Below are 13,111 nucleotides of genomic sequence, written 5' to 3' on the forward strand. Positions count from 1 at the left end.
TTCTGCCAGTCTACGGCTTGTGTTCTCATTTGCTTGACCTTGTCTTTCACAGAGCAGAAGTTTTTAATGTTAATGAAATCCAGCTTATCAGTTTCTTTTTCTTGGATTGTGTCTTTGGTATTGTATCTAAAATGTCATTGCCATACCCAAGGTCATCTAGGTTTTCTTCTATATTATTTTCTAGGAATTTTATATTTTTTGAATTTTACATTTAGGTCTGTGATCCATTTATAATTAATTTTTGAATGAAGGGTGTAAGGTCTAGATTCTTTATTTTTTTTCATGGAATGTCCAGTTCTAGCACTGTTTGTTGAAAAGACTGTCTTTGCTTCATTGTATTGCCTTTGCTCCTTTGTGAAAGGTCATTTTACTATGTTTATGTGGGTCTAATTGTGGGTCCTTTATTTTGTTCTAGTGATCAGTTTGTCCATTCCTTCATCAATACCACACTGCCTTGATTACTGTAGCTTTACAGTAGGCCTTGAACTTAGGTAGTGTCAGTCTTCTAACTTTGTTCTTCAGTATTATGTTGGCTATTCTCGGTCTTTTTTCTCTGAATATAAACTTTAGAGTCACTTTGTCATTATCTACAAAATAACTTTGCTGGGACTTTTATCGGAATGTCATTAAATCTAGAAATCACGTTGGGAAGATTTGACATCTTGACAATACGAAGTCTCCCTATCCATGAACATGGAATATCTTTCCATTTATTTAGTTCTTTGAATTCTTTAATCAGAGTTTTGTAATTATATTCATACAGATCTTTTACATATTTTGTAAGACTTATACCTAAGTATTTCATGTTTTTAAATGATAATGTAAATGGTATTGTGTCTTTAACTTCAAATTTTACTTACGCATTGCTGGCTTATAAGAAAGTGATTGACATCTGCATATTAACATTGTACCCTGCAACCTTGCTATATAATAGCTTATTAGTTCCAGGAGAGAGAGTGAGAGAGCGTGTGTCTATTTTTTTATGTGTTTTTTTTGTTTTTATGTAGACTATCATGTCATTTGCAGACAAAGACTTTATTTTTTCCATCTCAATTAATATACCTATTTCCTTTTCTCATTTTTTACATTTGCTAGGACTTCCAGTATGATTGCCGGAAGCCGGTCCATTCTTGCTGCTTGACACAGTCGCTGCAGGAAAGAAACATCTGCACAGCATATGTTTCAAGGGACCTGGCATATATAGCATATTGTTCTTAATATGTTTGCTCTCCTTAGCGCCATGTGTTTTAACCAAGGTCACCTCTCCGAGAAAGGTTGTTTCCCCAGGTGGGGATTTTTCCCTGAGGTTAGGGAGGGGATACAACCCCTTAATTAAGTGCCAGGCGGGTAGTTAAGCTACATAATCTTTACTCCCTGGAATGGAGATAAGAAACGCCCTAACCTTTGTAATAGAAATTGACAGGATTAAAATCGGCTGGTATAAATATAGATGTAACAAGACAATAAACATCAGATCCTGATCAGATCCTAACCAGAACTTCGCTGGAGATCCCAACCAGAACTTTGGCTGGAGATCCTGGCTAGAGGTCCTGACTAGGCTGCTGATCAACTGAAGGCTGTCTCCGTGTCATTCCTTCTTTGCCGACTCCGTCCACACCTTTGGGGACCCCTGGACCTGCTGGGGTTGGACCCCAACATATGATGCTGTAAAGCATTGATGAAATGGGATGTTCTTACCTTGTTCCTGTTCTTAGTGGGAGTTTCCAAGTTTCTCACCATTAAGTATGAGGTAGCTGTGGGTGTTTTTATACATATTCTTTATCAAGTTGAGGAAGTTTGCCTCTAATTCTAGTTTATTGAGAGTTTTTATCATGAATGGGTGTTGTATTTTATCAAATGCTTTTTCTACAGCTATTGATATGATCTTGAGATTTTTATTTTTTTAGCCTATTGATATGATGAATTACATTACTTGATTTTCAAATGTTAAACCTGCCTGGCATAAATCCCACTTGGTCGTGATGTATGTAATTGTTTTTAACAGTGGTAGATTCAGTTTGCTAATGTTTTATTGAGGATTTTGGCATCTATATTCATGAGAGATGTTAGTCTGTAGTTTTCTTGTAATGTCTTTGTCTAGCTTTGGTATTAGGGTAATTGAATGAATTAGGAAGTATTCTTTCTGCTTCTCTTTTCTGAAAGGAACTGTAGAGAATTGGTATAATTTCCTCCTTAAATATTTGGTAGAATTCATCAGTGAACTCCTGGGCATGGTGCTTTCTGTTTTAGAAGGTTATTAATTACTGGTTCAATTGTTTTGTTTTGTTAATCTTCACCTGAGAATATTTTTCCATTGATTTCTAGAGAGAGTGGAAGGGGCAGTGGGAGAGAGAAACATCAATGTAAGAGACACATCAATTGGTTGCCTCTTGCACAGGTCCAGGGGTCGAACCTGCAAACCAGGTATGTGCCCTTGACCAGGAATCAAACCCGTGACCCTTTGGTTTGCAGGCCAGTGCTGTAACCACTTAGCAACACTGGCCAGGGCTGGTTCAGCTTTATTTATTTTTTTAAAAAAATATATTTTTATTGATTTCAGAGAGGAAGGGAGAGGGAGAGAGAGATAGAAACATCAGTGATTGAGAGAGAATCATCGATCGGCTGCCTCCTGCATTCCTCCCACTAGGGATGGAGCCCGCAACCTGGGTATGTGCCCTTGACTGGAATCGAACCCAGGACCCTTCAGTCTGCAGGCTGACGCTCTATCCACTGAGCCAAGCTGGCCAGGCCTGGTTCAACTTTTTAAAAAAAATTTTAAATTCATTTCAGAGAGGAAGGGAGAGGAAGAAAGCGATAGAAACATCAATGATGAGAGAGAATCATTGATCAGCTGCCTCCTGCACACCCCCCACTGGGGATCAAGCCCACAACTCAGGCATGTGCCCTGACCGGGAATCAAACCGTGATCTCCTGGTTCATGCGTTGATGCTCAACCACTGAACCACACCAGCTGGGATGATTCAACTTTTTAAAATAAAAATAGGCCTGTTTAAGTTGTCTGTTTCTTCCTGTATGAGTTTTGGTAGATTGTGTCTTTCAAATAATTAGTTAATTTCGTGTGTGTTATCAACTTTGTGAGCATAGAGATGTTCATAGTAATTCATTATCCTTTTAATGTTTGTAGGATTTGTAGTGATGTCCCCTATTTCATTTTTGTGATTAGTAATTTGTTTTCTCTTTTTTCTTAGCATGGCTAGAGGCTTAACAATTTTATTGATCTTTGTTTCCTCTGTAATTTTTACAAAGGTCACTTACTGGGTTTTCTAAAGGGTGTGTGCATGCTTGTATCATGACCCAGGAGTGCAAAGAGGATGCTGCCATTTCCTTGTCCTTCCATCCCACCCTAGGTACCAATGTTAGTGTGTCTGGGGGTCCTTCCACCTCTCTCCTGGCTCTATTTAGACACATAGAAACAGTCTACAGGGTTTTTTCCTGTTGTCTTTTATACAAAAGAAATTTTACAGCATCCTTGAGCTTGCATGTTGCTTTTGTAATCCTTCAGGTTTGTGAGTGCAGGTCTAGCCCCTCTTGTTGAGGGCCATGTGACCTGTGATATACACAGATCTTGTTACATGGAGATGGGCTATGATTCTTCCCTCTGGTGTGGACCCCAGAGGTGGGACTAGGGCTCAGAACATGCATAGTCTAAGACCGTGGTCAGCAAACTGCGGCTCTCGAGCCACATGCGGCTCTTTGGCCCCTTGAGTGTGGCCAAAATACCATGTGCGGGCGCGCACGTACAGTGCGATTGAAACTTTGTGGCCCATGTGCAGAAGTCAGTTTTCGGCCTGGGCGAGTCTATTTTGAAGAAGTACTGTTGATATTTGGCTCTGTTGACTAATGAGTTTGCCGACCACTGGTCTAAGAGATAACAGGCAGGTGCAGAGGGAGCTGCAGGCTTTACCAGCTCTGAACTCAGTGCCACCTGTTCCTACCTTGGGGTAGGGGAACTACCCCTTAGGGGACTGAGGGACTTGTGGCTTCCAGCAAGGTAGGGACTTTTGCCCTTGGGTTGGAGTCCAGGTCACCATTTGTTCCTATGTTAATTGTCTTTGTTTTGGCTCTGTTTGCTGTTGGCACCTCTCACAAGTGCATCAGAAAAACACAAGTGTTTGAGCTGTGCAGTTTAGGGAAAATCTTGCCCTTTCTGACACCAGGTGTCTCTTGCACCTCAGGATTTCTAGTGCTCCTCTAGGACAGCAGGGGAAGAGCTTCGCAGAACCTGGGGCAGGTCTGAGGGAGCCCACCCATTTTCCTTGGAAGTAGTGTATCAATAACTGTGTGACAAGCACCCGATAAAGTTGGGGTGGGGGTTTGGTGTGGCCCTCAGCATTGTGACAGGCTGTGGCAGGCCACATTATTTTTCAATTTTGGGTCACTAGAGCCAGCAGCCACTGAGGCCTGGCAGTACAGGAGGCCATAGTGGAGACTTTGAAGAGACCCTGGCTGACCTGGGGGGCTTGCACAAGACCCATGCTACTCCTGCCACAACTGACAGTGTGCCCCTCCACTCTTCTTTGCAGCTTTCTGTACGAACCCAGCAGCCAGGGTTACAAATACTACCGCCAGAAACTGGAGGAGTTCCGAAAAGCAAGGGCAGGCCCGACAGGCACCCAAATGGTGCCAGAGCTCTGCCCTCAGCGCAGACCGCCTCCTGAGATCCTGTCCGGATCTGTACCCCTCACTGCTGCTTGCCCTACTTCATCTGCCCCCTCACCTGCTGTCAACCCAGCTCCAGCTGCCCATGGAAAGCCAGCCACTACAGCCACTGTGAAGAGGAAGCGAAAGAGCCGATGGGGGCCTGAGGAGGAAAAGGTGGAAATCCCACCCACCGAGCTGGTGCAGAGAGACGTGGATGCCACCCCCTCACCCCTGTCAGGTGGGCTTTTTCAAGAAGTCTGGCATCGCGTTGTCAGGGTTTATCTGTGTTGTATGTAGCAGGTGTCAGGACTTCCTTCCCTTCTGTGGCTGAATAGTATTTCAGTGTGTGGATGGACTACACTTTTGTTCATCCTTTATCTGCCAATAGACACGGGTGGTTTCCACCTTTTGGCAGTTGTGACTAGTACTGCTGTGAACACACATATACAAGTACTATTTGGATCCCTTATTTCAGTTCTCCTGTGTGTATACCTAGGAGTGGAATTGCTGGGTCATATGGTGATTCTACATTTAACTTTTATTTTTTTAATATATTTTATTGATTTTTTACAGAGAGGAAGGGAGATGGATAGAGAGTTAGAAACATCGATGAGAGAGAAACATCGATCAGCTGCCTCCTGCACACCTCCCACTGGGGATGTGCCCGCAACCAAAGTACATGCCCTTGACCGGAATTAAACCTGGGACCCTTCAGTCCGCAGGCCGACACTCTATCCACTGAGACAAACCGGTTATGGCGTATATTTAACTTTTTAAGGAACCACCAAACTGTTCTCTACGGCAGGTGCATCATTTTACATCCCTCCAGCAATGCACAAGAGTTCCGATTTCTCCACATCCTCGCCTTATAGTCATTCCAGTATAAACTGGGATCACATTGTAGTTTTTGCATTTTTCTAGTGACTAATAGCGTTGAACATCTTTCCATGTGCTCATTGGCCATTTGTATAGCTTATTTGGAGAAATGTCTATTTTAGTTCTTTTCCCATTTTTTAATTGGGTTGTTTGTGGTTTTGTCGTTGAATTGTAGGAGTTCTTTGTGTATTCTGGATATTAACTCCTGTTATATATATTATTTGCAAATATTTTCTCTCATTCTTTGGATTGTCTTTTTACCCTCTTAATAGTGTCTTTTGATTCACAAAAGTTTTAAATGTTAATGAAGTTCAATTTAATTTTTTGTTTGTGGCCTATGATTTTGGTGTCATATTTAAGAAACCATAGCCAAATCCAAGGTCATGAAGATTTGACCCTGTATTTTCTTCTAAGAGTTTTATAGTTTTAGGTCTTTTTTTTTTCCCCATGAGTGAAAACTTTATTGCTCCAACACTTTACATGAATGTCACCAACACCTCGTTGGGGCAAATATATAACAAGCACAATCATCTCAACTTCTCAACTAACGCACTGTACATACGCTTCCCAGGCCTCACTCCCAGCACGACTGGTGCATTTCAGTGGCAGCAGCTGTACTTGCTTGAGCCTCCTTTGCAGATGCAGCCTTGGGCACACTTGGCACAGCCCGGGGAGCAGCAGGAGCAGCAGCTTTTTCGACATGTTTTACAGTTGCAAGATGTGCATTTACAGTTGTCTCCACAGATGCATATTCCTTAAGACAAGCAGGAGCATTCCCTGGGGTCCATGGTCCAGGTACTGTCTGTGCTGGAGAAGGGAGGTATATAGTTTTAGGTCTTAAATTTAGGTATTTGTTATTCCTTACCCGATGATAGTTTTTTCATGGATCTTTAGAGAAAGTGGAAAGGAGGTAGGGGGGGGAGAGAGAAACATCTATTGGTTGCCTCCTATATGCGCCCCAACTGGGGCTGGGGATCAAACCTGCAACCCAGGTACATGCCCTTGACTGTGAATCGAATCCAAGACCCTTGGGTGCACAAACGGATGCTCTAACCACTGAACCACCGGCCAGGGCTTAAACGTAGGTATTTGATCCATTGATCCATTTTAAATTAATTTTTTAAATACATTTTTTATTGATTTAAGAGAGGAAAGGAGAGGGAGACAGAGATAGAAACATCAATGATGAGAGAGAATCATTGATTGGCTGCCTCCTGCATGCCCCCTACTGGGGATCAAGCCCACAACCCAGGTATATTACCTGACCAGGAATTGAACTGTGACTTCCTGGTTCATAGATTGGCGCTCAACCACTGAGCCATGCCAGGCAGGCTTAAATTAATTTTTATATCTGATATAGGGTAAGGGTCCAACTTTATCCTTTTCCATGTGGATATCTAGTTGTCCTAACACCATTTGTTAAAGAGACTGTTCTTCCCCCATTAAATGGTCTTGACACCCTTGTCAAAAATCAGTTGACCATGGATGTAAAGGTTTTTTCTGGGCCCTATTCTATTACACTGGTTTGTATGTCTGTCTTTACACCAGTACCTCACTGTTTTGATCACTGTACCTTTGTGGTAAGTTTTGAAATCAGGAGTGTTAGTTTTCCAATTTTGTTCTTCTTTTTCAAGCTTTGGCTATTCCCTCGAGTCTCTTGAATTTTCATATGGGTTTTCAGATAGGCTTTTCCATATCTGAAAAAAAAAATGTTGGGATTTTGATAGGGATTGCATTTGAATCTGTAGGTCACTTTGGGTAGCACTGACATGTTAACAATACATAGGATGTCTCTCATTTACTTAGGTCTTCATTCATTCATTCTAACATGTAGTTTTTGTTTTATAGTTCTTGCATCTCCTTGTTTAAATGTGTTCCTAAGTGGTTTATTCTTTTTGATGCTATTATAAGTGGATTATGTGTTCTTAGTGTACAGAAATACAGCTGATTTTTGTGTATTGATTATGTATCTTTTAACTTTGCTGAATTCATTTTTCAGCTCTAATAATCCTCTTGTAGATTCATTAGGGATATAAGATTATGTCATCTGCAGATAGTGACCATTTTACCTCTTCCTTTCTAATTTCAATGCCTCATCTTTCTTCTTCTTTCCTAATTGCTTTGGCTAGGACCTGCAGTGCTATGTTGAATGCAAGTGGCAAAAGTGGGAATACTTGCACTGCTCCTTATCTTAAGGGAAAAGCTTTCAGTCTTTCACCATTGAGTCTATATATTGTAATCTTATTTGACTTTAAGTATATTTTGTCTGAGACTAGTATATCCTTCCCAGCTCTCTCAGTACTATTTACATGGAATTTTTGTTTCCCATCCTTTTACTTTCAACCTGTTTGTATCTTTTTATCTAAAGTGAGTTTCTTGTAGATGACATATAGATAGATTCTATTGTCTCCCTTAAACTTTAAAGTACTTAACATTCATTCTTGTCATAGAAAGCCTTCTGCATAGGGCTCTCATATAGTTCATAGCCCCCACAGACCTTCTTCAAGGAGGGATTGAGGTGCAGTCCTGGGGTCACAGAGCATCTGCATTTGGTTCTTGCTGGCAAAGCCCCAGCCATGGGGAGCTGGAGCACCCAGCTCTCTTCACTTTCCCAGAGGATCCTCTCCACTCATCTGCCTGGCTTCTCCCCCAGAAACCAACACCCAGACGGGCCATCACAGCATCTTCACGTGAATCAATGCTGCCGGAGCTCCAGCCAAGCTCCGAAGCTGATGCCAAATTAAATGCTGTGAGGACAACTGGCTGCCTCTTCAGAAGGAGCTAAACAGAGCCACACAGCTGAGTCTTACACCAGACTCCAAACCTGTGTATGTCTATACTAGGTGTCTGTCCTCCACAGGATAGACTTCCATGAGCCAGTGTTTGTGCGTGTGCACACACTCTTGTCTCTGCTCTAGTGTCTCTGGCTCTGCAAAGTCCCCACCATGTCACCCATTAGCCATATGACCTCATTTGAGGCCCCTGACCTCTGAGTTCTGGTGTTGGTGTTTACAACATGGGGATGTAGGGCCTACCTGGAGAGGGCATGTGGGAATGAAATTGGGTGCACATGACAGTGCAAGGTGTGACTCCTGTGGTCCTCATGTGACACGAGAGACTAACAACTGATCTGAGGGCTCTGCTGTGCGTGCTCCAAGTGCCTCAGGTGTTGTCAATGAGTGGATTCTGCATCACACACACAAGAGCAGGGCCAGGCCCATGTGTCCATCACTGACTGACCTGTGTCTTGTTTCCAGTTCAGGACCTCAAGGGGCTAGGCTACGAGAAGGGGAAGCCCGTGGGTCTGGTGGGCGTCACGGAACTGTCAGACGCCCAAAAGAAGCAGCTGAAGGAGCAACAGGAGGTAAGGCCAGAGGGTGGAGCAGGCTCCACAGCTGCTGGTGGCAGATTGTCCCCCCCTCACCTATGGTGCAGTGATCACACAGTCAGCAGAGAGGCTCCTGGGCAGGCTGGTTCCCCACCAATACCATGCCAACCCCAGCATATAGCTGGGCCCAGAGCTCAGGCCTCCTCATGCTGGCCTGTCATCCTGCACAGCAGGTGCTCAATAACTATTCCACATAGTGCCTGTGGGCTGTTCCCACTCAGTAGTCTTAAATTTTCCATCCAGTTCCCTCCAGTATCCAGTCCAGGACAGGCCTGGCTAGCACTGGGCGCCCTGAGTGGTGTGAGGGCCACTCAGCTGGTAGTGGGCAGTGTTGGGGTGAGAGTCAGCTTGGCCTCTTTGCTGCTTCCCTGGGGAACTAGAGGCACTGGCCTATCAGTTCTTGGGGACGCCTCACCCTGGCCACCTCCTCTAGGCCAGGGCTCTGTCACATCACCCTTAACATTCCTAGGGATAAGGAGCCCAAGTTGCCCTCATTTAGTCCATGATGATGATGGCTGGTTCTGAGCAAGACAGAGAGGAGCCTCTCTCTCATCACAGGGACATGGGGAGATTCGGTTATGTGGTGCAGGCCCTGTCATAGTGTGTGCTCCCCACAGATGCAGCAGATGTACGACATGATCATGCAGCACAAGCGAGCGATGCAGGACATGCAACTGTTGTGGGAGAAGGCACTGCAGCAGCACCAGCATGGCTACGACAGTGACGAGGAGGTAGATAGCGAGCTGGGCACCTGGGAGCACCAGCTGCGGCGCATGGAGATGGACAAGACTCGGGGTACGCTGAGGTTTCCAGCGGGGGGTGGCTGGAAGCCCCACTCACCTGTTGGCCTATAAGACCTTGCGCACAAGACTTGGCTTTTCTGTGCCTCAGTCTTCTCAGTAGTAAAAGGAGTGGTGCAGGGCTGTCCTGAGGGAGCAGGGTTCAGGTCAGGGTCTTCCCCCAGCTGCCTCCCTCTCTCACAGCCGCGTACCTCTTCCTTCTTTTACCTTTTCTATCTCTCCGGACAGAGTGGGCTGAGCAGCTGACGAAGATGGGCCGGGGAAAGCACTTCATTGGAGATTTTCTGCCACCAGATGAGCTGGAGAAGTTCATGGAGACCTTCAAAGCCCTAAAGGTGAATGGGGAGTCCCCAGCCATCAGCCCTGCTGTGGGCCTGTCCAGCAGGCAGCCTCTTCACACACAGGAGGAACTAGGCCCTCTTCCACAGGAGGCATCTGTTCCTGGCAGACGTCCATTTGGGGAATTCACAAATAGCTCAGCTGCCACTTTAGAAACATTTCCTGGGGCTTTGGGAAATCCTGCTTCCAGTGAAGCCAGTTAATGCAATGGGAGGCACAGGCCCCCATGGACTGGGCTCCTCAGAATGAAAGCTCAGCATCCTCCTCTGCCCATGGAGAGACAGCTGACTGGCACAAGCCTCTCCACCTAGTTGACCATGGCTGCTTTTTCACACTTTGTGTGACAAATCGCCCTCAGAAGCTGAGCTTTTCTTTGTAGGTGAATCATTAATCTTGCCCATGGTAGAGGAGGCCTGTGTGACTGCCACCTTGCCTTCTTTGACTTGGTTGCCAGAGAGCACTAAGTGTGACCATGGGAACCCTGAGGAGGAGGAACTTAGTCTGAAGTGGGGGACAGATGGGCTGATGGTCCCAGCTAGTGGCCAGTGAGGCCAGAGGGGGCGTGTTTGGGCCCTAGGGGATGACAGCTGCTTGGTCATGCAGGAAGGCCGTGAGCCTGACTACTCGGAGTACAAGGAATTCAAGCTGACGGTGGAGAATATTGGCTACCAGATGCTGATGAAGATGGGCTGGAAGGAGGGTGACGGTCTAGGCTCAGAGGGCCAGGGCATCAAGAACCCAGTTAACAAGTGAGTGTGACCCTTGATACAGGGTGGGGGTGAGGGAGTATCCCAAACTAGTCCCAGGGTCTGGGTCTAGTCCTGCCTCTGGGCCAGAGTCAGGCCTAGCTGTGAACTGTGGTGGCTGGCCCAGCTCAGGCTCTTCCCTCCTATGTGTCCCACTTAAGCTGTTTTCTAGCCCAGCACAGCTTGCATGGCCCCCACAGCCCCACTTTGAGCTGCTGCTGCTGCTCCTAGGCAGGCTGGTGGGCTAAGCCTTCCTGTCCCAGCTCAGGCTGGGCATCTGCTCTCCTGCTGACACCAGCCTGCTTTTCTGCTCACATTCTGCACCCTCCCTCATCCCCCACAGGGGCACAACTACAGTGGATGGCGCTGGCTTTGGCATTGACCGGCCAGCAGAGCTTTCTAAGGAGGATGACGAGTACGAGGCCTTCCGCAAGAGGATGATGCTGGCTTACCGCTTCCGGCCCAACCCTCTGGTGCGTGCATTCCCATCCCCCACATTCCTCTGGTGTGGCTACTGGTTCCTCACTGTCCACAGTAGTGGGGTGGTAGTGCTGGTAACAGAAGTGTCCCTCCTCCCTTAGTTCAGGTCTCACCAACAACCCCCACTACCACTCCACCTGCATTTGAGCCCCTTCTTCCTCTCCAAAGCCAGCCATCTCAAGGAGTGAGCTCAGCTGCCCCTAAAAGGTTCTGGGTGGGAGGAGCTGCCATCTGTCTTTAGCATTAACGCACTCCCTTTTTATCTTATTGCCTCCCACAGAACAACCCCAGGCGGCCTTACTACTGAGTATTCTGGATAAACACAGAAACATACTTTCCAGACAACCAACCAAGCATTCTTGGACTGTAGAATGTTTTGGACTGCATTTCTGCCCGCCCTTTCCGTTGTCTCAAGTGTCATGCTATGTATTAAAGTCCCAATGCTTGCCCACTGTGGGAGCCTGGTCATGCCATCACCAGAGACCCCTCCTGTTCTTCAGCAGCTGAGCTGGGCTGGGCAGGTGAGAATGAGATGCTGTGTGAAGGCTCCCCAGCACCTGAGGAATCCAAAAGCACCACCTGGACCTTCGCTTGTTGGGTCTCCATCCCTCATCAGCCTGGGTTGGAGTAGAGAGGAGGGCCACACTTGGGCAGGCCCTCCCAGCCTAGCACTGTGCTGTGGAAAGGAATTGGGGAGGGATCTCCAGACAGGGCCTAGCCTTCCCCAGGGCACACCTATGCTACCCACCTCCCTGTCAAATGATATTCCCTGCCAGTGATGGCTGCAGTCCATGCTGCCACAGCTGCACTGGGTCCCACCTGTGTGGTGTACACGTGTCCCTGGGGCTCATGCCTCTGTGGGACAGCTGTGTGCTAAAATGCCTCACACCTCCTAGAGCAGGGGTGGGGAACCTTTTTTCTGCCAAGGGCCATTTGGGTATTTATAACATCATTCAAAATTACCAACTTAGCCCAGCTGGTGTTGCTCAGTGGTTGAGCATCAACCTATAAACCAGGAGGTCAGGGTTCGATTCCCGGTCAGGGTCCGTGCCTGGGTTGTAGGCCATCCCCAGTAGGGGATGTGCAGGAGGCAGCTGATCAATGTTTCTCTCTTATCATTGATATTTCTATCTCTCTCTCCCTCTCCCTCTCCCTCTCTCTGAAATCAATAAAAACATATTTTTTAAAAAAATTAACTTAAAAATTAGCCTGCTGTATTTGGTCAGACATTTAATTAACTCACCCTTAATGCCTTGGCAGGGCCAAACCAAATGATTTTGTGGGCCTTATAAGACCCTTGGGCCAGACGTTCCCCACCTCTGCCCTAGAGGATGTGAGGCCTGTGGGTGGCCTGGCCAATGTGTGCTGAGAGCTACCATGTCTCTAGATCCAGTACCTCACATCTGTGCAGAAACACCTGGGGATCTTCAGCTGCAGCCATGCTTGAAGTATCAGCCTGGGAATTTGAGGGGACCACAACTCACCCACCTGTACCACACATGCACCCAGTGGGTCATGCTCAATCCCTGTGGGCTCATGGGCTCTATTCAAGCTAGAATCAGGCTCCTGGGCCAGCCTGCATTCAGCAAACACTGAGCACCAACTGAATCAGAATGGGGGCTGTGACAGTGAACTAACAATACACTGATCGATGCTGCCAGGAGAAACAGCTGGGCTGGGCAGGTGGCCTGGGCCAGGTCTCAGTGGGGGTTTCGGGGGCTGGGAGGGTCTCAACAGCAGAGTAGATTGGGTGACGTATACCACCGTCCCCCTTCCATGGGTGCTGTGCCCAGGCAGGGCAAAGAGGTGACCCTTGCCAA

General features: G+C 46.6%; 1 protein-coding gene and 1 pseudogene across 1 annotated transcript in view; one reads left to right on the plus strand and one right to left on the minus strand.

Annotated features, from left to right (window-relative positions):
- The window catches only part of SUGP1 (SURP and G patch domain containing 1), a 30,846-nt gene extending 19,079 nt beyond the window's left edge, over positions 1 to 11,767 (plus strand). The window contains exons 14-20 of the mRNA XM_005873891.2: positions 4,545 to 4,900; positions 8,796 to 8,902; positions 9,544 to 9,721; positions 9,955 to 10,061; positions 10,669 to 10,814; positions 11,155 to 11,284; positions 11,572 to 11,767. Coding sequence (XP_005873953.1) covers positions 4,545 to 4,900; positions 8,796 to 8,902; positions 9,544 to 9,721; positions 9,955 to 10,061; positions 10,669 to 10,814; positions 11,155 to 11,284; positions 11,572 to 11,598 — 1,051 coding nt within the window. The 3' untranslated portion in view covers positions 11,599 to 11,767. The remainder of the gene's footprint in view (positions 1 to 4,544; positions 4,901 to 8,795; positions 8,903 to 9,543; positions 9,722 to 9,954; positions 10,062 to 10,668; positions 10,815 to 11,154; positions 11,285 to 11,571) is intronic.
- Positions 5,982 to 6,492, minus strand: LOC102250649 (annotated as a pseudogene).
- Positions 11,768 to 13,111: the final 1,344 nt, after the last annotated feature.

This window comes from Myotis brandtii, unplaced genomic scaffold, assembly GCF_000412655.1.
Source record: "Myotis brandtii unplaced genomic scaffold, ASM41265v1 scaffold421, whole genome shotgun sequence".
Classification (NCBI taxonomy): Eukaryota; Metazoa; Chordata; class Mammalia; order Chiroptera; family Vespertilionidae; genus Myotis; species Myotis brandtii.